The sequence below is a fragment of the Sciurus vulgaris genome, assembly GCF_902686455.1.
Source record: "Sciurus vulgaris genome assembly, chromosome: 1".
In the NCBI taxonomy this organism is placed as follows: domain Eukaryota; kingdom Metazoa; phylum Chordata; class Mammalia; order Rodentia; family Sciuridae; genus Sciurus; species Sciurus vulgaris.
This window is the reverse complement of record NC_136461.1, coordinates 170,694,800-170,720,916: the sequence shown is the minus strand read 5'-3', so window position 1 is coordinate 170,720,916 and position 26,117 is coordinate 170,694,800. Positions and strand designations below refer to the sequence as shown.

Here is a 26,117-nt window from a genome sequence, read left to right as displayed (position 1 = left end):
ATATGCATCAAAAATAAAGTGTGGAAGGGAACCCGTAAAGGCAAAATCATTTTGATCTGTTGTAGTGGCAAAAATTTGTACATGAATTTTTTCCTGTTCCACTTCCTGTTATGTTACTGACTTAGAAAATGATAATAAACCAATCTGAAGCCCAGGAAGTAGAAAAAAGAAAAGGCTATAAGTCAAGCACTTAGGAACTTGACAATTGTGAAACTAAAACAAGGGACAGAAGTAGGATTGAGACAGAGCCAGAAGAATCCATGGAGGAGATCAAAGGGAGAGCAGGGTAGCACCATAGCCGAGCAGGCAAGAGTTCAGACTCTGGAGCAGGGAGACTGGGCCTCAGTTTCCTTGCCTGCAATGTAGGGATAATAAAGCACTTATCAGGATTGTTGTGAAGACTAAATGAAACCAAGTTTGTAAGGTACTCAGAATCATGACTGACATCTTCTGTGGGTGTTTACCATTTCCCCAGGGAGGCCAGTGTCCATCCAGAATGGAAGGCATGGCCCAGACTGTAAGGAAGTTAACAGAGTGAAGCCAGAAGAGAAGTGAAGCTCTCTCCCCTTGCAGGCTGTCAGGCAAAAGGTCCTGGGAAGGAACAAAGAGGAGATGAAATAGCAAAAAATAGAAGGGGAAATAAAGTGAGCGGGAGGAGAGCAGAGAGGGAATACATCCAAAAAACAGTGTGAGGGAGGAGGATACTACCTGAGATGAAATGAAACCACAAGAACAAGAAAAAAAAAAAAAAAAAAAAAAAAAAGCAAGAAATGAAATCGTTATGTTGGGTTAGGTATGCCTGCTGGAGAGGGAGGACACTGAGCTGAGGGGCCAAGTTGCCCCAGTTCGTCCGTGCTGCATAGCTCCTGGATGAGTGACCCTGGAAAAGTCACTTAATCTCTTGCAGTCTTATTTTTCTCATTCTGGAAAGTGAAAATAGTCACGCCAATCTCACAGTATTGAGATAATCAAAGAGGGACACATTATGATCGGTGCTTGAGTACCCAATAAATGTGTAAGGAAACTTCTGTCTATAGCAGTCCAGGGCACAGAGCACTGTGGGAGCGAGGAGCAGCCCTCCGCCGCCAGTCTTCCTGCGTTCAGGCCCAGGAAGGAGCGAGGCAGTGGGCGGGGAAGACAGGCACTGGGAATCTGGGGACAGATAAAGGAAACTCGTGATGGGGCGAGGCTGGGCTGAAGAGAAACAGATTGGGGTAGAGCTGCAAAGGGAGGGGTCCGCTGGAAGGGGAGTGGGGAAGCCGGGAAGAGAGAGGGTGGGAAGCAGAGAGAGATGGGAGGGCAGTGCGAGAAGAAAAGCAGGCTGGGGAAAGAAAGATTGGAATGCAGAAGGAACTTGGAGAAGAAGGAAGTCTTGAAGACAGGAGGGACAGAAGAGAGAGAAAATGAGGTTGCACTTGAGGTTGGGGGCAGGCCGCAAGAGGCCACAGAAGCTCGAGAGTCGGCGAAGGAGAAACGAAGCAGCTAAAGCCAGCGTCCGAAGTTGGGGACTGCGAGAGGAGAGGCTGGGGCCTGCAGGGGAGCGCAGCAGCTTTTAGCATCGATCCAAGCTCTAAAGACTCGTGGCCTTTGCCTGACCTCGAGGGTCGGGAATAGACGCCTGTCTTTGTGGAGAGCGGTACCCCACCGAGAGAATGGGACTGTCCGGAGCTGGGCCCTGCGTCGGGCCCACCTCGAGGCTTCTCAGGCTCTGGGCTGGTCCCTGAGGACCGCCAAGGACCGGCCTGGCGGCTGGGACCCGGGAGAGAAGGTACCACCGCCCGGAGCCACAGCTGCAGCCAGCGGCACGGGCGCCTGCTCCCAGCTGTCTCTGGGGGGCGCCGCCGCCTCCGCTGCCTTCCTCGACCGGGGCCGCTGGATCCCAGGAAAGTGCAAGCGGTTGGCAAGAACCAAGAGCCTGCGAGGCACTTCGGAGCGACCGCTCCTCAGAGAGTGCTAGGGGGACACTGTCGCTGAGGGAGGGCCCTCGCTCCGCAACCACGGGACAGCGACCCGCCCTCCCCAGGACACAGCTTAGGACCGGCTCTGTGCCCTCCTCCCGGCAACCTCGCACGCGTCCCGCGGGGGCGCTGCGTCTTCCTGCTACACCGGCACACCGAGCCCCTCTCCCCCACACCTCCTGCCCGCACCACCCGGCCTCTCCTCCCACCCTCCCCTCCCCTGCACTGCCCGGTCTCCCCTCCCCTCCCTGCGAGGGGCGGGAGGGGGCGTGGCAGGGCCGGGGTTTGTGTGGCTGGGACCCGGCTCTTCGCACTCGGAATCTGCCCGAGGAGCCGGGCCCCAGCCGCTGTCCAGCCACTCTGTGCCCCTGGAGCCCAGCGCAGCCGCCACCGCCTGGGGAGACGCAGTCACTTTCTCGCCATGGATACTCCCAGGGTCCTGCTCTCGGCAGTTTTCCTCATCAGTTTCCTGTGGGATTTGCCCGGTTTCCAACAGGCTTCCATCTCCTCCTCGTCCTCCGCTGAGTTGGACTCCACCAAGAGCATGAGGAGCCGCAGGGAAGGGAAGATGCCGCGGGTGCAGCGAGAGAGTGCCGCGGGCCGGACACCCCAGGAGCTCCCGGAGCCCCAGCCTCGGCCGCAAGACGAGCCCCAGCGGCAATCGTCTCAGCAGACCCAGGCGCAGGAGCAGCCCGGCAGAGGTCCGCGCGTGGTGCCCCACGAGTACATGCTGTCAATCTACAGGACTTATTCCATTGCAGAGAAGCTGGGCATCAATGCCAGCTTTTTCCAGTCTTCCAAGTCGGCTAATACGATCACTAGCTTTGTAGACAGAGGACTAGGTAAGTGGCAAAGAAGACGCCTAAGTCCTCTCCGGCTGGATCTCCGCAGCCAGAGCGCGGCTCCAGCTCTGGCAGGAAGCTGCATTTGTGAATTCCCTTCCCGCTCTGGACGCCTCCCCCTTTCTTTTCTTTTTTAAATTGTTTTTCTCAAGCCGGAGTAAGTTTCTGAATGAGGCTGCAGATTTTGCTCCAGTCTGCAATATTCCCTTTATTGCTTATTCCTTCCTTCCTTCCTTCCTTCCTTCCTTCCTTCCTTCCTTCCTTCCTTCCTTCCTTCCTTCCTTCCTTCCTTCCTTCCTTCCTTCCTTCCTTCCTTCCTTCCTTCCTTCCTCCCTTTCTTCCTTTCCCGTCTTTTGCAGGGAGCAGCGTGGTGGCCACTCATCTGGTGGCTAGTGGAGGACATATATATGAAGGGAAGTGGTAGGCAGACGACCAGGGATGGAGAAGCGTCAGGGCTAGGAATGATGGACATTGTACCTCCGAGTCCTGAGTTGTGCAGGATGCGCAGTCCAAGGCCTGGGACGAACCGGGCGGGACCTAGCAATGGAAACCCCAAAGCTCTATTCTCTCCGGGAAAAGCCGGCCCCAGCTAGTCTAACTGTGGAGGGAGCGAGTCAGCTAGCGGTATCAGGCAGTGTGGTGGTGCAGATGCCGCGTGGGTTTTCCGCGTGTCCCTGCAAGGAGTGTAGGAATCGTCAGTCAGTGGTCAGCCGGTCTTGTGCCCAGCGCCTTCTACCATTTTTTCCCCTCTAGCATCAAACACCCAGAGGCTCAGAGCCTCTGATTTCTGCAAAGGCAGAGGCAGCAAGTGGAGGGGCGGGCTGGGGGCAGTTTGGGGATTGTTGGTACTTACCGCACGTGGGTACATTTCTAAGCCAGGGAACTAGCCTCTTTCTGCGTTATCTAGGGGCCCTACCCCGCTTCCCCTCTGCCAAAGCGGTGCACGTGTGGGACTCTGCAAAAATGCTTGCACCCCCTTCTCGCCATAATCGCAGGTCCTCAGTGTGTCAATGCTCTCCAGAAAACTTCGCGCTACCCCTGGAATCAGAAACTGGAGAAAGTTCCACCGCTCCTAACGAGGAGAGACAAAAAATGTGTAGGGAGGCAAGAAAGGAAGGGAGGAAAGGAAAGGGAAAGAGGAAGATAATGAGAAGTAAGGAATGAGAAGATAAGAGATTTAGGCAGCTATAGCTGTCCATCCAGTTTTTGCGACTTTAATGGTTCCCCTTCCAGGTGGGTGAAAGTGGGATTGCCCAGGAACCCAGACAGCCTTGGGGGTTCCTGCAGAATAGACTGCTCAACTACCTCAGTAAAAACTGCTTGAGTGCTCGCGCGTTCTTAAAAGCTTTTCAAAGTCGCTGGAGAGTCAACGGCTCCCAGCCCTGGCTCTGCAGCGTCTCAAGCCCCTAGCGTCTTCCTTGCAGTCGGGTTTCTTGCGCTCGGAGGTCCTGCCCACGCTGCGTGCGCCGCTGCAGCCCGAGGTCAGAGGGATTATTAGCTGCTGAAAGGTCCCGACGGCAAATTAACGCCAGATATTTTATGATGATTTTAGGACTACAAAAGTCACCTTTGCAAAGACATGTGGCTTCTTCTTAGTGCTGCAACTGGGTCCCCTGCCTGGGTACTACTCCCGCTGCTAGTCTGCACCCTCCTGCCATACTGCCTCCAAGTCCTCTGTTAATTTTCCGCTTTCTGTACCTTGCCAAAGGAAAGGCCAAGGAAGCTAAAAGAAAACTACTCAAGAGGCCTTCCCTGAGGGAAGAAATCCTGAAGGCCTAGGCTGGCCGGCAGTTGGGCGCTCATTTTCTTTTCCCGGGAAGTGGCAAGAATCTTCGCTCCTCCCCCAAAGCAGGCACCCCTGACTGGCTCGCTGTGTCCTGTGAGTTTGGCACCGGACCAAGGGACCCTGCGGGCTGTTCCGAGATGTCTATGGAGACCTTCGGAATTCAGGCAAGGGGGAGGGTGTGTCCCTTGGGGCACCAGGTCCCTTGTAGATAAGAACTCTCTTCACCGAACTGTCTTCACCGTTTCTTGCCCTGCAGCCTCCCCGACCCCCGACCCCGAGGCACCGCGTTGTGAAGCACTGGGAGCCCAAGGTAGAGGAGGGGATTGGCTTCCCGCCTGGGCTCGGGGTTTTGGGGAGGGGTCTCTGTTCCCAAGCCAAGGTCTCTAGGCCAGCCGGACAGAGACCCCGACGTCCGTCCAGCTTCAATCCCTGAAAGCCGTTAAGGGCTGGGGCTGCGAGCCGTCCACTGAGTGGACGGGTGGGAGACGCCACCTGATCCCGAAAACCGCAGCTTCAAAGGCTGGGTCTCCTTCACTCCCCAATTTCCAGAAAACGCGAAGAACCACAGCTAGTTGTCCAGGAAGGCGATGCGGATTGTCGCACGCCAAGCAGGGGCGAAGGAGTGCCGAGCCGCGGCGGGAGGGGCGCGCAGAGGAGGGGGTACATTGCTGGCTGCAGCCCTAGCTTGATAAAGGAAAAGCCTCACTTTCTCTCTCACTGATTTTGATTTGATGTGTCACCGGCGGTGACCTCGGGCTGGACCTTCCGGGGCTTGCTTAGCATCGGGCCCCTGATTGGAGTGTTTCAACTCAGCGATCTAATTGAGGGTTCATGTCATAACATATCAAACGGTGTCTAGTCTCCCGTGATGGAAGGGACCCGCTAGCCGCGCATCCCCGGCTGCTGGCGAGGACTTCCGCCCGTCTCACGCGGGGGTTCTTAAACGCGCCAAACCCTGCAACATCCCCTCCCCCAACTCAGGGATAGCAGGACAAGGAGGAAAGAGCAGGGGCCAGCCTAGTGCTGTGCCAGTTGTGCTAACTTGGCGCCTTGCCTCAGGGATGTTTAAAGCGCCAAAGAGTGTGGCAGGCTTGGCTCTGAGGAGCAAGGATCCCCCAAGGGGAGGAGCAAATATAAAGGAAGGGGCCCCAAAGCAGGTTCAAGGAGTATGAGTGACTCACAGTATTTGTAAAAAGCCTTCCTCAGCTGGGAGCACAAGTTATACCTGAAGCCCCAGGTTGAGAATGGACGAGATTAACTCTGCCCTCACTTTTCAATGAGTGAAAAGTGCTCTCACTCTATGAAGATGTCACCTGTACTATCCCACCTGCTGCCACCTCTCCCAACCTTCCATGAGGAGACTTTATTGAAAGACTTTTTAAAAAGAGTCCTTCCATTTGGTTTGCTCTTTAAATATCTAAGGGTAATAATAACAATTAAGATTTATTGAACTGTTACTGTGGGCCAAGTACTGTGCTAAAATCTATTATATGAATTATCTCATTTAATTCTCCCCTGTAACTTCCCCATTGTACAGGTGCATTAAGACAGAGAAGTTAAGTAAGTGGCTCAAGATCACTCAGCTAGTGATTGGAGAAACTCATATAAGATAGTAGACCCTGAATGCAAAACAAGGTATTATATAGGGAGAGTAAGGGTAAGGAAGTTTTTAAGGATGGTGGCAAGAAGAAGTTAAAAAAAAAAAAAAAAGAAGAAGAAGAAAAAGAAAAGATTTTCTTTGTGGCCTAATATTCCTCTCTAGCCTTTTAAGATCTAGTTAAGAGTTCTCATGCAACTTTGAATTTAAAGGTCTGAATTTGTGTTGTACCTGGCTTCCTGTATTTATTTTAGCAGAGGCACAAAACTCATTGGATCCCTGATCTTTTACAAATGTCTTTATATCGTGCTTTAAAAGTGAGTTTGGATTGATAAAGATGAGAAAGCATGTGCCTGTGTGTGTGCGCGTGTGGTCATAGAATCAAATGGATATAGTGAAATTACAGTTAGCTCATGAAATCACTCACTAAAAAGGACACTAGTACTGGAGCCCCAGGCCCCCAGTCGTGGGGCTTGGGAAAAACAGACAATTAAAACTTGTATGAATTCAACTGGGCTGAGGGATTGGAGGAGCAGGGGGAGCGGAGAGGGAGAGAGAACATTCAGAATTGCCAGCTTATGTAGTGATAAGCACCATATAAGAAAAAAAAAAAAAAAAACCCTCAAGGATGAAGGAAACAAAATGAGTATAAGAACATTGCTGTGAATTAGGTTTCCAGATGGCTTTGGAATGAGAATACTCTTTAATTTTTGTTGTTGTTTTTACAACAATGCTCTTAGAAAGGAGCCAGTGAGGAACAGATAAAAACCAAAACGAGGTCGGAACATCCTTGAGGAAATTGACACCTAGAAATGACTCTCCCGAGAGTCTGCTGCTAATTGTATGTTGGCTTTTCCCGTTACCCTGTGGGTCGTGATTATCAGGGGCCAGGGCAGGACAATGCTGAGGATAGGCCATCTGCCATCTGCCGGGAGGACATTCAAAGAGCCACATAGCTGCCCCCCCGCCACGCCCCACAATTGAAGTTCGTCTGGTACATCATGTTTATGCAAAACAGCGGGTTTCTGGGCGGACCTGGGCCGCAGAACGGTGTAATCAACGCCGCAGCGCTTTTGCCGGGACCCTGTTGTCGTTGGCAAACGGAAAATGAAATATAAGCAAGGAAGTATTTTAATGGGGACGGAGGGAATTCGCAACTGTTAATTATTTGGTGACCTTGTATTCGATTTGTTTGAGTCCCTTATAAAAACACTAATTCAGACCAGACGGCCAAGTGAGGAAGCCGGCAGAAGGTTCCAATCTAGGCTTTATTTCCCCGGAAAGAGGGAACAACCTTGGGAAAGGCTTGCTAAGCGTTCAAGTGTGTGCGTGTGAGAACGCCTGGGCAGGGACACCAGTGCGGAGTCTGCGTGGCAGTCCAGGTTCAGGATGCTCCTCCTGCGGGTGAACCCCAAGGTTCTGGGAAAAGCCCTAGGGGAAGAGGAGAGGAAGCCTTAAACTAGAAGTGTGTTCTATTCTTCTAGGTAGGATGATTCTGTGTTAAAAGCCACAAACCAACTCCTTGCCCACGGGCTTATTGTTATCAGTTACAGTCATCCCCATTCCTAAGGCCTTAAGGGACTCCTTACAGGGAAAAGCAAGAAGTTAACACCTAGTGTCTTCTGCAGGGAGAAGGCAGGTTGCAACCACCATTCTTGGTGAGCCTCTTTGACAAGGAAGGATAATCTGACAAGAACACTGTGTATTTTTCTCAACTATGAAGGCCCTCAGGCCTTGGGAGTTTGAGCAATGGAGTTGTTGGTGGGGGAGGGTATCGACATTTCTGTACATTAAGAAAAAATAATTAAAAATCACCCAAGCCACAGCCCACCGCAGGCTTTGTGACATCTATTCCCCCTTCCCCCTCAACAGGCTCAGGACTTGAAAGCTCTCCTTTCCAACCACAGAGGACGCATGCCGCCTGTGCCCGCTGGGAATGCGAGGTGCAGCACTGATGGAGGCCCTAGTACAGCCTGTTTTTCCCAGCAGGAGTCCTGGGGGCGCTGGCACGCCTTTCTCATAGTGGTTCATCTACCTGGGGACGTGGCGGGGAGAGAACAGAACAGAGAGGTCGGGGAGAAAAGAGTAGGTTAGAAATAGGGTAGAACCAGAACTTTTGCTTCCTGCCAGCACTGCTGCATGCTTCCAACGACCCAGGGCAAATCAACAATAACCCTGGGGGCTTTTGGCTAACGTGAAAGGCATTAGTTCGATAATCCCTCGCGTATCGAGTAACCCGGGTCCAACGATGCTTTCTTTGGGGGAATGGACCGAATTGAACCGAACCCTTGAGGTGTGGTAAGCTGGGATGTGTATCCACTGCACCCACTGCTTGGCATCCTCCTCCCCCTCCCCACGTCCCTACTGTTTAAGTCTTAATGGTATCTCCTATTCACTGGAATTAAGTAGGTCCTTGTGTGTCGAACGGTGCCAGGTTTGCGATCCTCTACCTTCTAGGACAGTCCATTGGCACCGCTGGGGACCGACGGATAGGTCCGCTTCGAGTGAAGAGCTGCGCGAACTAGGAACAGACACATGGTTGGCGGGCTGCGACCATTTCTGGAGAAGCGCGCGCTGCTCAGCTAGTGGCCCGGGAGTCTGGGGGCGGGGCTTGGTTTAAGGACCAGATAGCCGGCATGCAAGAGACGAGAAGGGCGGGCCTCTAGCACAAGTTGGAGCTGAGTTTAAGCTAAGAGCACAGTGCGGGGGAACAGGGCAGCGTGGAGGGTTGGCTTTGGGTGGGGTCATCCCTAAATAGGAGACAAGGGAAATTGGTGCCCCTGCGTTGCAAACCTGGCTTCTAGGCAAACAGCCCCTTCCCAACTTCCACAACTACCGCCGCTTGGAGGCTTCCTGGGGAGAGAAGTTGAAAAAATTTGTGACTACCGCCCACAACTAACAACGCGAATCTCATTTTGTTTCGTCGTTTCGTTGTTTCCGAAGTCAGACCAAGATCCAACTCTAAGCGGGCTTGCCACGATCCCTTTCTTCTGAGTCTGGACCCAATCCAGCACTTTAAAGAAGAAATCACTGCAGTTTCTTCTGTGCAGAACCGCAAAGCGTTGAAAGCCCAACATTCTGCCCACGACTACATACCAGTTTGAACCCCTCCCTCCACCTGCAACCTCTGTGCTGGTTGGGGAGGGCACCTTTTCTTCTACTTTTCAACTGAATCCTGCAAGCCAAGCGGCTGGTCATGTCCCAGCCCCGGAGGGCGGCTATTGGACTGAGCGAACACCACGCCCTTCCTAGAGTGCGGGTGTTTCTCCCTTGGCTACTTGCGGACACTTCAGGGAAGGTCACCCCAGCAAATCACCTTGGTCCGGGCCCAACACTCGCCATCCCTGGATAAGGGCGGTGACCTGCGGAAGACTCCTGGGCAGAGCAGACTGCTTGCACAAGGCAGCAAGGTGTGAGGGAGGGTTGGGCACGCGAGCTTCTGACTGATTTTGATTTGCTGTGTTGTCAAATGACGATCTGAGCCGCTATGGTCTGGAGCCCAGGGTTCTACCGCAGTGAGACGACAGATGCCTAGGGAAGTGTCTTCGATTTTGGCTCTTCTCTGGCTCTTCCGCCACCGCCCATCAAGAAAGCGAGAGCCCAGGGAATTTTCACGACAAAGTTCATCCAAACTACTTTGTAAATAAATAAGTTCCGCCCTATAGCGACAAAAGGAGGCTTCTGCTGGATGTACTCTGTGCTCAGGGGAAAGGTCTGCTCCCTGGCCCTCGTCGTCCGAAAAAAAAAAAAAAAAAAAAAAAAAAAAAAAAAAAAAAAAAAAAATCAGTGCGAGTGGGGTTGGAGTTGCCGCCTTGGAAGCCTAGTGCGGCTCCGCTGCGAGCGCGTGAATTTGTTTTCTTTCGTGTGGGAGCCAAGGTTCCCTTTCCCTTCTTTCTGCCCTGCCCAAGCTTCACACGTTTGCATCCATGCCGATCCGTAGCTTGACAGAGGAATTTCTCCACGGGGATCCTGGTAGACTACCAGAAACGCTTAGCCCACAGGGTCTACAAAGCTCAGGCTTTGTAGGTGAGGAGGGTGCAGATCTGTTAGGGCAAGAGGACGTTAAAAGCAGAGACTTGGTGGAGGACTCGCATTGGGACTTGACGGTCTTTGGAAAGAGAAAAGAAACTGAGAAACGGAGGTCAACTATTTGGGAAAGCCAAGAGACCTGGAGCAAAGTTAGGCCAGTGAGTGTGTGGCGGTGAAGAGATACAGACACACCAAGGCCACCTTCCTAACTGACAGACGCAGCAGGTTCCAACCTCACGGTAGGGTCCTGCAACCCAAGGGTCATTCAATTCTACACGTGCTGCCCCAACATGTGAGTGGCCCTTTGTCAGATGAGAATTCTCTACCCAGCAAATACTGTAGACCGGGCAGGCACCAGAAAAGTTGCCAAAGAGAAGAGAGCGGAACTCCGGGGTCTCCCAGGGCTGCCCCTGCCCCTGCCCCTGCCAGTTAGTCTTAGAGCTTAGTACACTGGCCAGCACTGCCTTGTTTCCCACACCCCAGGAGAAAACTTGCAGAGAGACCCAATCCTTGATGAGATGGGGTAGAGGTCCTTGGTCATCCCGCATTGTGGAAGAGACATCGTTGTCAGAAATGTCATGATGAGACTGAGAAGAATCAGTATAAGAGGGACAAGACTGCAATCCCTATGAGCCTTGACCTTCACTGGACCCCCTATGAGCAGTAAGAGCAGGAAGGGGAAGCACCTGCTGCTTTCTTTATCCATGACGCCCAGGAGTACCTTTCATCCATTCCCTTCTGGATATCTTGTGGAGAGAACTGGGTCACACATCCTAAAAGAGGCCAAGAAAAAGATGGCTACACTTCTCCCTACCATGATGTTGGGGAGTTAAGAGTAATTTTGAATGCATTTCTGGGGGTGTTCCATGTACTATGTACTGTGTACTGTCCTGGGTGCCCTTGACTCTGACCTTTGCAATGATCCTGCAAAGTAGCAGTGGTTCTCCTATTTTACACATGAGATATATGAGTCTGGAAGGGAATATGTAACCTAAACTAACCAAGGTCACCCAGTCATTAGGTCCCAGATCAGGATTGAAATTTATATTGCTTAGACTGTAAATTCCTATGCTCATTTCACATTGTCAGTAGTAACTCACACTTGTATAACTTCTTCAGAAATTTCTCACACCTGATCTCATTTGCCCTGCTCAGTGGCCATGTGAGCTGTAATTATAATCATCATTTTGTAGAGGAGAAACTTCTTTCCTTGAAAGTTCTTTTTCATATAACCTATTGTGAAATTTCTTTGGTTCTGCTGATTAGGAAATGCGTGACTCTGCAAACCAGGAAAGAAACCCTTCCTCCTTCCAGGCATGGGAAATATGTAGGAGCTAAAACACCCAGGCACAGATATCAAGGGCTGGGACATCTAGAGTAGTGGCAGATACTGGAACTAACCTGTCAGCTCCTGTCTTGGGCTAGTTAAAAGTTTCCTATGTTTTAATTTATATTGATACCTTTTTCAGGGGCAGGTTTTTAAAAAATGATTTTTTTTTTTTTACTTTTAATTGACACAATACTTGTACATATTTATGGTGTGCCACATGAAACTTCAATAGGTGTATGCAGTATGTGGTGAATAGATTATAGGTGATTTTTGAGAATTAAAATAATTTAGATCATGCCCAGCACTTGGTGCTATATGGGCATTCACTATTACAATGATTAAGCTGGTAAGTCAAGCAAGAGTACTGGGGTCAAGCAAGAACACTCTGGAAAAGGTGAACTGTATGGATTGTTCTCAAATCCTCCAATTAGTGAGGATGCTTAGGAAATAGCCATTATTTCATAAGGCTGAGATCTTAACACGTCTTGGCTCAGGAATATGTACATCCTCTTGGGATACCCAGGAGATAACTGTATCCCAAGTGCACAATAAATAATTGAAGCACTGATTAGCCCGAGAGGCCTTGACGTCCCAGGGGGTGGAACTGGTGGTTCATTTTCACTCATCTTGTACATTGGCCTGTTTTCCAACCTGGTGGACATTGATATCTCAGGGCAGTGCTGAAGCTGAGATACCTATGGGAGAAATGACTCCAAATCTGGCCATGAATTCTGAGCTTGGAAGTCTTCCTTCTGGTAAAGAAAAGGGAGGAGGCTAGGGAAACAGAGCCCACCTAGTGTTGATTATATCGAGGATGAATACATGTTCATCCCATTTCCCCTTTCCTCTCATTCTACTGCCAATCAGGACCCATGTAATGGGATATGGTCTCAGGACTGGTGGTCCAGGTTTGGAATCAGACCTGCAGTACTTCACCTGCCTGTGCCTTACCAGTTGGGAGACAATGGCCATGTTGAGATACCTCTAAGAGCTTCAGTTTCCTCATCTATAAATAAGTATAAAAGTAAGAATGATCTCTGATACTTGCAGGAAGGATTCAGTGAAAAATGTCATAAAAGTTCCTAGCAAGTGCCTATCATGATGCTCAATGATGCTGCTGTCTCTAAAATGAGGGGATGGGAAAAGGTTTGGGAAAGCCCACTGTCTTCTGAGATGTTGCATAGTCACAGGGTCTGTCCTCAGGGGATGTGTGTGGGAGATGTGACTGTGTGGCTGAGGCAGGGCTGCTGGGTTTGGCTGGCCATCTGACCAGTAGCCATCTAGTGTCACCAGAAACTCAGAGATGGGAATTCGAAGTCTGTGCTGGTCAGAAGAACTGAGCTTTGGTGCATTCTTGGATCTGTCAAGTGACAAGAAATCCAACCTGAACCTTCAAGAGGGACCTCAAGCAGCATACATATGTTAGTGATGTCTTGGGAAAATGGGGTTCCTTCCTTGTGTCCCCAAGTCCCCAGTGAAGGAAACTTTGGTTTTTGGAACTCTGTTGCAGGTTGGCTCAGGGGAGCAGTCTTCTGTAGGAGGCACCTGGACAGGCCACCTCAGGGGCACTGTGGGGCCTCCCTCAGGCTGCCCTGGGGCTGGGTTCCTGGGAGTCTGGTCTTCCTTTCTACTCTGGTGTTCACTTCTCCAGCTTCCTCCAGCCCCATACTGTGACCCGTGAACAGGTGCTTTTACCTTTTTAAGCCAATTTCCTCATCTAATGTGGGCACATCAGAATCTAGTAAGTAATTAGTTCCTTTTTTGTTCCCTCACTTGTTTTCTTCTTTAATTTTGTATTTAAAAAATTTGCCCAGCCTTAGGTATGGGGAGTGAACTCAGGGAAGATTTACCACTGAACTACACACCACCTATTTATTTATTTATTTGGGGGCAGGGTCTCTGAAAGTTATTTAGGGCCTGGCTATGTTGCTGAGGCTGGCCTTAAACTTGCTATGATCATCCTGCTCAGCCTCTCAGAGTTACTGGGATTGCAATGTGCATCACCACACCCTGCCTATTTTTGTATTTTTAAATTACATTAATTTCACCTATGGAAACACTGTACTCTTTGAACAACCTCTCTCCCCTATTTTGTTTATTATATTATTATTTTTAATTAATTGCTCACCAGAACTATACTTATGAGGAACTCTTAGCTTTTTACTAACTTGCTTGCTGTGTTATGGATTTTATTTTCAAATATGCCAGGGATTTGTTCCTTCCTTCTTTTCTTTCTCTCCTCCTCCTGTCTCTATCCACCTCCCAGGGAGAGAGAATAAACAAATCCAGCAATTGTAACTTGAAAGGTTAGTATGTCTAATACTCAGCAGACACTAACTTAACTGGGCTGTGAGCTAAGTTGTAACAATTCAAAGTAAAAGCAAAATACAAAACTCCCATGATATATTACTGATCATTTTCAATTTAAATACCTAAAGCTTAGGTTTCATTTCCAGGATGTAAGTGAATTTTGGAATGAAAAGTGCAATCTAGTCAAGGGATAGGAGTCATTTTATGACATTACTCCTCATTTACATAGGACTTAGTGGGAGAGTAGTTTTTGTGCAGCTGTGGGGAGGGCCAGGTTCCTGCACACAGGTGGCCCTTGTACCTGGGCCAGCCTTCGTGAAGCCAGGTCTACAGGTAGTGTCTACAGGGTTACAGTATTTGGTGATGCATACACTCCCCAGGGCAAGGCCTCCTCTGGACTATTTCTGTGATGCATGGCTCTAGAGCAGGTTCAGGCAGGTGGGGAATGTGGTCTGTAGGGGATCTGTGTAGAGCAGCCACCTTCATGGACCCTCTGTTTAGGGGTTAGAGGTCCTAGAAACCTAGTGGGAGAGGATGTGGTTGAAAGGATTTTAAAAATATGAAGGTGTCTGGGGCTTCCAGGAAAGAACTTAGATAGTGATTAGGTCTGGTGATACCAGCTTAAGACCCTGCTTTGGGCCCAGTGCTTTGGAGGGCCTTGTTTTTTCCCTCCTCCAATGACACCCCTCCCCATACAGTGTCCCATATAGTGGGGAATCAAAGAAGCCTAGGAGACATACCTTCCTACACTAGTGGTTCTCAAAGGGTGATTCCCTGGACATGCAGAATCAGCATCACCTGGGAGCTCATTAGAAATGCACCTCAGACCTCTAGGGCTTGAGATAATTAGCATTTCTAACACTTTCTCTGGGTTGCTTGTGTTATAGATTTAGGGACCACGGCAGGGTTAGTGGCTTTAAAAGCCAATATTCTAGACAAACCTCTAGGTACTTGGGCCACAAAATTCTTGCACAAATAACCCTGAGACTACTTCCAATACCTGGAGGGCTTCTTTAGCAGGTCTATCCTCCTGAAAGAGAACCACACTACTGTTGTATATGTGTGCCTCTTGAGCTGGGAGGCAGGGACCTGTGGGTTTACCTGTATGCAGGTGAGGCCCCTGGGAGTGTGGGATGCTACTGGAGTGGCAAGAGAACAGAGCAGGATGGAAGCTGAAGGCCCTGTTTGCATTCTTTTCAGTGTCCTTGAAAGGGTAAATGTGGACTGGTCTTGCTAGAAAGACTATTACAAATTCCAAGGTTGCAGAATCAGAAAGCACCCTTTGCTACACATGCTTGCCTCAGTTTTGATTCAGCCATGCAAACTAACCATTTATTAGCCCACACTTTTAAAAAATGATAATGAAAGCAGGTTGATCTGTCCATGTTGCATGGGAGAGAAATATATAAATTGTTCTTCTTTATCCCTGCCTAATGCTCTCCAGTTAGTGACAGACTATCTCAAGAGTTATGTAAGCAGAGATGGAAATGACTTCCTAAGGGAGCCCAGGTTTTGTTCCAAGCAAGTGGTGCAAATACAGTTCAGACTGTGTTCCCCTTCCCTAAAACCCTGGCCACTCTAGATTTCTTCTAGACTCTTGGACCACAGTGGTGAGGCAGTGGAGCTTAGGGACTAAAAATTCCAACTCTGGAACTAAATAGACTGAAAAACGGATCTCAGCATCACCCTATCCTGACTTTGGATAATTAATTTCTCCAAGACTTGGTTTTCCCATCTGTAGTATGAGAACAATACAAGTACCTACCTACCTTATAAACTGATGTCAATAAAGTAACAATTAGAAACTTGTCAGCCCTCAAAACATTTAGCTTGTATAGCAAGTGCATGAGGTTTGTCCCTCTCATCATAGCCCTCCTGGTGGGGGTGAGAGGAGGCAGGGAAGTGAAGTCTAAGGCAATAGGTCCAGAAATCTGGGCAGTGGCTAAGGTGGTTAGCCAAAGTTTCTCTTAAGAAGAAAGTATGCTGAATTCCCCCTGATTTTAATGTGACCCTGACTGGTTTGAAGGTCTTGGCTTCCATAAATCAACTGCCTCTAGCAGCTTTTCCCTTTTCACCTCTCTTACCCTTCCTGCAGCTCTGTCTCAGGTCGGGGCATGTGTGTTAGAGAGGGGCAGCAGGTCCAGAGTGCCGAATGGGTGTGGCTGAGGCTCCAGAGCCCATGCCCCTGGGCTGCATCTGGACAGGCAGTGAGGGTCTGACCAGGACCCAGTGACACTTTTACTATTGAAATCGACCCAAACTTTACTAGCTTCTGGGGAGAGCTAGGGGCTTTGGGGATTTTTGTATTTGCTGGGTTGTAAATATTTTATGGGAAGGCAGCCCAAGAAAATCTGGTTAGCTTTCCGCCTTGCACATTGAAGTGGGTTGGCTTCATGCACAAATGTGTCAAAAAAGGAATTCAATTTTGTCTTGGTTCAGAAGAATTTGCCTAGGATTTTTAAAGCCTGCTGCCCTCTATATGTCCCAAATTTCTTTTTCCCAAAACAACAACAACAAAATCATCAGGTCTAGTTGCAAACCAAGGAAATTTCACATTCGGTGTAAGGAAAGGAAGAGAGGGGACTATCATTGTGTGTGTGTGTGTAAGGGTATATGGCTAAGGTTTCCTCCTTCTATTTATATCTAGTTCTCACTGACTACAGTATCTTCTCAATGAATTTCTGGTGTTCACGTTTGTTTATTCCCTCCTCCCCATATATTCTGAAAATCTTGCTACTATTTGTTGGGAAGAAAGGAAAGAAAGAGAGATGGAAGGAAGGAAAGAAGGAAAATGAAGGCAGGAAATCACATAGCAGCTCTTTCTTCTATCTGCATTGTTTTGGACCTAAATGCCTCAGCAAAACTGTCTAATGGCAGCAATGTGATCTTGAACTTCAGGGTCTACAGTAGGACTGCATCTTTAAATCATCTTGGAAAAGAAGAGCTGACAACAAACATCCAAGAAGGCAGCTCCTAGAGGATCTATCCTTAGAAAGTAGTTCTATCTGCTGTAGCAAGCTGGAGCACTGGTATTTTTCAAGTTTTCCAGAAGATTCTAACCATGCAACCAGTTTGAGAATAAAGCTTCCTATAAAATTTCACACTTACTGACCAGCGTGTACTCTAGGTTATCCAGGGGTGTAGGTGCTGTGGTGAGCAGGATGCAAGTGACATTGTCCCGACTCCTTTGGACTGGAGAAGGGAGGAAAGGTGTTGGGAAAGGCAGACCAATAAGGAGGTAGATATAAACTGGGTAATTGTACATGATCCTATATGTAAGGTGATAAACCAAGTCCTGTGATAGTGATCCAGGGAGGCTGTTTTAGGGTGGTCTGGGATGGTCTCTAGGAGGAGGTGACATTTGAGATGTGAATGACTAGGAGAACCAGCAAGCAGCAGAAAAGGACGTGGGGGGTGGGGGAGCGCTGCCCAGACTCCAGACCACAAAGGGCACTTTAATGGTTATGCAGCCTCTTGGGGGGAAAACCCGGGAGGCCGCTGCCTCAGCCAGATTGCCAGCAGCCACTGATTTCCGCCCCGGGGGCCAGAGCTGACCCGGAGGAGGGGGCTTGTCCTGGCCCCTTCCCACGCCGTACACCGACCAGGCGGGAAACCCGGGAGCGGCCAGGCCTCGGGTAGGCTAAGCTGGACTGCCCTCTCCCCGCCCTCTTCCTCCTGGGGGCGACCAGGGAGCACCCGGCTGATCTCCCCCTTAAGTGAAACTGACTGTAATTATTTTTTATCTCGCAGACGATCTCTCGCACACTCCTCTCCGGAGACAGAAGTATTTGTTTGATGTGTCCACGCTCTCAGACAAAGAAGAGCTGGTGGGCGCAGAGCTGCGGCTCTATCGCCAGGCGCCCGCAGCGCCCTGGGGGCCTCTAGCAGGGCCGCTCCACGTGCAGCTCTTCCCTTGCCTGTCGCCCCTGCTGTTGGACTCGCGGACCCTAGACCCGCAGGGGGCGCCCCCGGCCGGCTGGGAGGTCTTCGACGTGTGGCAGGGCCTGCGCCATCAGCCCTGGAAGCAGCTGTGCTTGGAGTTGCGGGCCGCGTGGGGCGAGCCAGACACCTGGGAGGTGGAGGCGCGCGCGCGGGGACCCCAGCAGCCGCCGCCCCCGGACTTGCGGAGTCTGGGCTTCGGCCGGAGGGTGCGGTCCCCACAGGAGCGCGCCCTGCTCGTGGTGTTCACCAGATCCCAGCGCAAGAACCTGTTCGCTGAGATGCGTGAACAGCTGGGCTCCGCTGAGGCTGCGGGCCCCAGCGCGGGTGCCGAGGGCTCGTGGCCACCACCGTCGGGCTCCCCGGACGCCGGGCCTTGGCTGCCCTCGCCCGGCCGGCGGCGGCGGCGCACAGCCTTCGCCAGCCGCCACGGCAAAAGGCATGGCAAGAAGTCGAGGCTACGCTGCAGCAAGAAGCCCTTGCACGTGAACTTCAAGGAGCTGGGTTGGGACGACTGGATTATCGCACCATTGGAGTACGAGGCGTATCATTGCGAGGGCGTGTGCGACTTCCCGCTGCGCTCGCACCTGGAGCCTACCAACCACGCCATCATCCAGACGCTGATGAACTCCATGGATCCCGGCTCCACCCCACCCAGCTGCTGCGTGCCCACCAAATTGACTCCCATCAGCATTCTGTACATCGACGCGGGCAATAATGTGGTCTACAAGCAGTATGAGGACATGGTAGTGGAGTCCTGCGGCTGCAGGTAGCGGTGCCTTTCCTGCCGCCTTGGCCTGGGACGCAGGGGAGGCCTGACTGCAGAGAGGCAGAGAGGAAGCTGGCCTTGGAGAAGGCTGCGGGTGGAGTGGGGGACAGCCTGGACGCGAGAGCGAGAGCAGGGTGTGAGAGGAGGGAGGGAGCACAGCCTTCCCAGAAACTTCCACCTGCCAACCCAGAGGGAGATATGGATTTTCACACCTTGCTTGGCCACCCTGGAAAAACAAGCCAAGGAGTTCATTCGTGTTTTTTTTTTTTTTTTCCTCTTTATTATTGTGGCTTTGGATTCTTCGTGTGTCTCACAGGTTTTGATAGGAGGCAGGGGGCAGGGAGACGCATACCTGTTTCTCAATTGCTCCATGGTTTGAAAAGAATAATAGTTTAAAAAGGGAAACTGGGAGAAAGAATCACCCACCATTGAATACATCTTGGCTTGGTTGTTTCTACTTATGTAAAGAAGGTGGGGTCTTTCCAGTCATGTCACAGCCCATGTCTTGTGACCTCCCAAGGTGAAAGTCTTAGGGGAATTGTCAAAGGAATAGGAAAGTCAGGAAGGGTTCTGCCTTGAGTGGAGCTTTGAGAGTGGTCGACCCAAGCGCCTTCTTTGCTCCCTTGTATATTCCCATGAATTTACCAGCTCTGCCCTGGCTGGCCTCTTCCAGCACTGGGCACTGGGAACCTCCATCTCACTCCTGAGGGCTCAGGTCACTGGATGTCTTTACTGTTGCTTTTTCTGGTGGGGGGAAAAGGGAGCTGGTATGGATGGAATGACAAGAATTAGTCCATATGGAACCCCCTGAAGGATAATGAGAAACCACAAGGCCTTCCTCTGACAGGGCTGACACCAAGGTCCATTAGCCCAGGCTGGAGGTAGCCCACCCAAAAGCTCTTGGTGATGTCTGTTTCTAATTGATTTGTTTTAAACAGAATTTACCTAAATTCAAACATTTCCTAGTTCTACGGGGAAGATGATTTCCTAATTAAAAAAAAAAATGCGTGAGGATGGGGAACTGTATTATTAAGGTAAGAGGTACAGAGGAGGGAAAAGGACCCAAGAAGTACAAGGGCTACATGGGGAGGGGAGATGGTGGGCCCCACAGGAGGATGGGGATAAAGGGCCAGGCCTGGAGCAGGGAAGGAGAGGATGAAAGGGGACAAGAGCCCCTGTCTCTGAAGTTTCTTAACATCTATGTTCCCTCCCCTCTCTCTGACATTCCTGAAAGATTACCAGTCAGCAATCGCCCAGGGCTCCCCCAAAAGAATTGTTTTAGGTTGTAATTACCAGTTAGGCAATGTTTTTAAAACATAGTAATGAGAAACTGTGAAAAGAGCCAAGTGTTACATTGAGCTTGGGGTGAGAGATTGAGGATCAGACTGTAAGGAAGGAGGCCTGGGTGGAATTCATCTTCCGGAAGGAAGCAGGAGAGAGCACCCAGAGAAATTGAAATACCCATTCCCAGGTAGCCAAAACCATGAACTTTCCCCCAGCCCGCCCCAGTTCTATTTTCACACACTGCCCCTAAGAAGACCCTTTGAAGAATGAGCTCCTCATCTTTGACCATGAAATGGTTTAAACGGGAGAACTTGTACCAACTATTAAAGTTTTGGTTTGTCCTAAGTGGTTTGCTCTCTCCCCATCTAAACCTGTTGCTTGTTTGGTTCAGAGAACTACAAACTGTCCAAGAATGGGTGAGAATGATAATAAATGCTAATATAAAATGCTAAGGAAAAAAAAAAAGGACTTGGCCAGGAGAAATAATTTAAAATGCACATTTGCTTTGGATGCACTGTTGTTCTGTTAAGGCTGTATATATTTGTTTATTTAAGGTGACTGAAAGTGCAAAGAGGAAATGGACAGCATGCAATTCATCTTAATGTACAAAACGTTATATGCACTCAAATGTTATAATTTCTAATATTTTTAAAGTTTATATTCGAGTTGTACAAAGTTAAGCATTAATCAGATATTTCATTCTTTCATAAAGTTATCATTTTCTTAAATATTATTACAAAATTTTAAGTCTGTCTAATGGAGAGTTTTCTTTTAAACTGTCTACCTCACTACAATACAAATATTTACAACACTAAAGTTACCAGAGGTCAATTAATATTCAAAACATTTTTATAGTACATTTTCCTGGATGATACTCAGTCTGATTAATACTATATTATTAAACTCATTTCCCCCATAATAACTCAGCCTGGTTTATATGCATCCGTTTACAGAAATCATTTTCTTAAGAAATTATTGTCCATGGTATTTTGTTCCAGTGTGGGGCCTGAACATTTGAAAAAGTACTGATTGTTTTAAAATTTATTATTTAGATCATTGTACTTTGCATTCTAAACTTTGCAATGACTCTTTTAATTTTTATTTTACTGGGGATTGAACCCAGGGGTGCCCTTTTCATTTTTCATCTGAAGATAGGGTCTAGGTAAGTTGCTTGCTAAATTGCTGAGGCTGACTTTGAACTTGTGCTCCTCCTGCCTCAGCCTCCTGAGCTGCAGGGATTATACCACCACACCCAGCTGTAATGACTTTATAAAAAATGAAATGTTCCTTCACCGGGTGACAGCCAAATCCTGGTCATTTGTTAGACCATGTTCATAAACCTGTGCCTCATCCCAGCATTTCAAGAATCCAAATAGGCATTGGATTATTTCCTGATTTCTTTTTGAACCCAGGACATCCTTGCTGTGAGGTAAAAACTCTACCACTGAGCAACAACCCCAACCCTTCTTAGTTTCTTTAATTACTGATTACTCTTTATGTTCATGTCATACTGCAAGCAGAAGATAGAACTTGCTGTAAACTGGGGAATACTTGTACCAGCCCAAGTCTGACAACTCACCGTATGTCAGGCACAGTGTTATATACATGTGTTATCTCATTTAACTCCATGAGGTAGACATTATTAGAAACCCCATTTTACTGTTGAGAAAACCAAAGTACAGAAAATTTAAGTAACCTGCTGGTGATCACCCAACCAGGCAGTGGTAGTTCAGATTCAAACCCAGTTCTAGAGCCTCAGGATTTAACCTCTACCCAATTCTGCCCCAACTTGCTGATTTGTTCCTAGGTGCCAGCATGGATAATTTGCTGTTAGTCACAATTGTCAGGGATGGACCACCAGCATTGCCTGCATCCTGTGAATTGTGTCTGCTGGGCTAAAGGGCAGCTGGAGGGGTTAGGGATGTAGCTCAGTGGTAGATTACCCTGAGTTCAATTCCTGCATTAAAAAAAAAAAAAAAAAAAAAATACCAGAAACTTGGAAGACTGAGGCAGAAGGATTTCGAGTTCAAAGTGAGCCTCAGCAACTTAGAAACTCAGTGAGGCCCTGTCTCTAAGTAAAAATATGAAGAAAGTGCTGGGGATATGTGAGGTTGAATGCCCCTGAGTTCAATCTCTGGTACAATAAAATAAAATAGTAAAATAAAATAAAATAGGGTAGGTGGAAAATGGGTATGGGTTGTACAACTACATGAGTTCTTAGCTTTGGTTTTGTCCAGGAACCTGATAGTTGAGGTAGCTGCTGGGCTTGGCAGGTTCTCTACACTTTGTAGGGACTGCCTTGGGTGTCCCATGGTTATCAAAATAACGATTAATTTACAAACAGGATATGTTTCAAAGACTGGTTGCAAATTGGCTTTTTAGAACTGAGAAACATTGTCCCAGAGAAACAGTTCTCACTTGAGTTTCCAGATCATTTTGCAAAGGCTGCTCAAATGTGACTTTTTTTACTGAAGCAGTCTTGAATTCCAGCTTTTAGAAGCTGATAGTTACCTAGGAAAGCAAAAAGAAGCTCTTTCTCTTTCCTCTGTGGAGGCTGTTTTTGAAATAGTTGAGAATTCTTTGCATTTTTCCACCACTCTTCCTACACTGGGGACCCAAGTCCACCAATCTCCCAAGGATTCCCTGCCCCCACACCTGAGATTTCTCTTTTCTGCACAAATATTTTCATCTCCAAAGTTACTTTCCTTTCTTCCACTAGCACGTTCATTTCTTAATTCAGGAGAAATGCAATTTGATTGAATTATCTGAATATGTGAATATTTCTCTGCCTTTAGCCTTGGAGACATTTGTATTTTAAGAGGAAAATCTTGATGAACTTGGATTTCTTCTAAGTGATGTAAAAAACATCCAGACAGAACGAGAGATGATTCAACACTCAAACCACATACCATTTTGAGAGTTGTACGTGAATTAGGCACTGATACAAAGATGAATGGAGATACCGGTCAATGTGGTTTTTGGTGTCCCTTAGGGGAAGTTTTGTGCAATGAAGAGTCCAATGACCAATTGATTAAATATTAGTATCCAGTATATGAAAGCAAAACATTCAATAGCTTAGTTTTTTTAAAGCTCTGAAGTTTAATGTATGTAGGCCTTCTCAAGATAAAATTTTGTCCTTCATTTGTCATTACTATATTCTTAGCACCCAGAATTGTGTCCAGAACATAGCAGACAATGAATACATAAATGAATAAGTTAGCAAATCCTAGCCTACTTATAAATCTAGTAATTTCAACAGTCACTTTCAAGGGAACCATTGGCTAATGTCACTTCAACTCAAGCTGAAAGGACCAACCTCCCTGTATCAAGCAATTTTGGTTACAAACTTAGTTAATAAACTTCCTCTAGAGATTGTACATTACTTCCCTCAATTTAATTATCAAATGTTCTTTTAAAGCCCTCAGGTGTCTCTTTACAGAAAAACCTTTCTATATACTTAAGTCACTCCATGTAAATCTAATAAGTCAAATTTCTCAAAGTAATGCCCTTTGTACCTTCTGAATTAGTATCAGGAACCTAAATTTAATTGCCCATTTAAATTCATGGCAGAGGCTAACTTGTTAGATACCTTAATAAACTACATTTTCTTATAACTTACAAACATCTTCAGTACCAGATATACATAAATTGTCTCAATGATTTCAAAAGCTATTTTTGAACTTAACATAACCATATTAATAATTTAGATTTGATTTCCTTAATCTCTGCATTCCATTCTAAAATGCCTTTGAGTCAAAAACATTAACCTACTACTGATAAATTTTAGCTTCACAAGCAAGACAGAGTGACCATTTCAGCAGACAGTGGCTACATATCTACCTGTATTTGGATCAAGAAAGGAGATGGAATTTCCCTGAGACACTGGCAAACACATCAGGTCCCTTTTAAAAAGTCATTGTAATAAAAGATATCCCAAATTCATACCTTTTATGAGTAGACCTCTTCTGGGTTCTAGATAGACCATTTAAATATTTTTTCTTCTTGATTTGAGTAAATTGAATTCCATTCTCTCCATGAAGATGGCAGCAAATTTTCTTCATAGATTAATTGGATTTTACATTTATTCAACTCTCTTAGGATTTTGTTTTTGTTTTTGTTTTTTGCCTTTGGCTTTAAAATCACTTTATTGCTACTGTCTTGGACTAGCCCGCCCTTGCATAATTCTTCCATAGCCTCTTTCAACTTTATCACTACACTTTGGTAATCAGAATTCTGTATTTCCCCCTCCCCCCCGTATTCTTCCTATCTGGAGGAACAATAACTTTTCACAGATGTTAAAATGACATCTAATGGAAACTGTACATCCTTACTTCTTGGCTGGTTCTATGGTTCCAATACTCAAGTTGTGCTAATGAAAACATGGTTTTCTATACTTGAGAGAAATTCCCAGGAATGTTACTACATTATTTTATAAGGTAAGCTTGACAACACGAGTTGTCATTACCCTGCTTCACAGATAAGAAACTGAAGTTTAGAGAAGTTCAGTAATTTGCTTGGGAGGAGCTGGGATTTCATCTGGTAGGATCTAGAAACATTCTCATCTCCGTCATTAGGCAGCTACTCGGTGAATTACTGTTGTCTGGCAAGTACTGTTCAAGGCTCTGGGAAACTTATATATAGAACTCAAGAGAAAGGAAGCTCAGAAGTGAACCTGAGCCTCTAAGATTTCCCAGGCTCCTGGAAGCTGCTCCCTTTACCTGCCTTCTGCTCTTTGTCTCTTTTCTTTCCAGCTCACAAATTCACTCACAGCTTAATCCAGTTTCTACTTTGTTAGAGTTCATTTGAAAGTCCTGGGGAAATGATGGGCCCAGTGTGTTGGAGAAAAAGGCACTTGGACTGCCAAATGTTTTCACTCCTCTCCTTTGAAACCACTCAAGTTATCTACAGGGGGAATATTTTCCTGTATGTGTTGTGATAGTCTTAGAAGACTCTGAGGTTCAGGTTCTACTCTGGAACTTCTCTTATCTCTAGCTTTATACCTAAAATACCTAATAAGCTGAAAAAACCATGGAGAGAATTGGCTTCTGAGGTCTGTTATTATTTTTGCCCTTGCTAGTGATTAATGCTTATTGGACACCAATAGCATTCAAATCAAGGTAGAAGATTTAGGGTTATTTAAGGCCCTTGGTTAGAAGGTTCAGTGTTATATGGTTTATATATCAGAAAGAACTTTTAACTTTACTCACTTAAAAATTGCTGTCCAGAACAAATGGACAACATTATTCTTATAAGAGTGTTTGGTTTAGGCTTAAACAAAACTGTGTGTACTCACTCCAGGTTTCATCTTTTACTAAAACTTGACTACTGAAGTGTGTTGGGAATTAGTTGCTAGTGACCAGGAACAAATGACTTTTCCAAGTAAAAAGATAACAGTTTCATTAAAAAGCAATTGCCTGTCTTCTACGTGTGTATTGTATTAGTTGGAAAGTGACTTCTCAGCTGGCATATTGTTACATGTGGGTCACTTGCCAGCTTGGTGGCTAGAGAGGCCATTGTGGCATGCTCTGAACAGCCACCACAGCTTAGTACTCCTCCAATTCCTAAATGTTGTAATTGGGGTCTTTGTTGAGCAATGGGATGCAGCTCTGGCTTCTCCACATCTAAAATGTTCTGCATTGTTTGTTATTAAACACTTGATTCTTATTCCACAGAGGTGAAAATGGGAAACATGTATAAATGCTGAACTTACATGGTGAACACTTGAGTTCCTTTCATGGATGAAACTTTTCATGCCCAGTAACCACATGTGTTATTTTGCTCCCCATAGGTAGGCTACAGATCAAAGTAGTTCTTCCAAAAAGCATGCTCACCAAGGCATTCAGAAGCCAATTCAGGCTCTATGGGTTTGGTGCTGGTGGGTGAGAAGAGGAGGGGAAGGAAGGGTGGAAGAAGGGCAAGGTAGGATAGGAAGGGAGGGGAGGGGGCAGGGGAGAGGAGAGAAGGGTCTCTCAGTGATCATGGCACTAAGTTAAAAGATTTCTCTTTAGAGTCTGTGTGACCTGAGGCATGGAACCCAGATAATAACACAATATAGAAATACACACACACACACACACACACACACACACACACACACACACACGTACACCTCTTTCAGAGTTTTTCAAGCTTAGCAAATGACCAAGTGTGTAGAAGGGACTTGACTATTTTTAATTATCATCATTATTGCATTATATTTGGATAGATTTTAGAAAACTACGTTCATTTTGACTGGTGGTGGAAATGATTGTCCAAATGAACTTCTAGTGAACT

The 26,117-nt window shown here is 47.4% G+C and overlaps 1 protein-coding gene across 1 annotated transcript; it reads left to right on the top strand.

Moving 5' to 3' along the window:
- The first annotated feature begins 1,314 nt into the window (after positions 1–1,314).
- Positions 1,315–18,801, top strand: GDF6 (growth differentiation factor 6). Its single transcript, XM_079143608.1, has 2 exons — positions 1,315–2,800; positions 17,603–18,801. The coding sequence occupies exons 1-2, from the start codon at positions 2,380–2,382 to the stop codon at positions 18,562–18,564; spliced, it is 1,383 nt and encodes a 460-aa protein (XP_078999734.1). The 5' UTR covers positions 1,315–2,379; the 3' UTR covers positions 18,565–18,801.
- Positions 18,802–26,117: the final 7,316 nt, after the last annotated feature.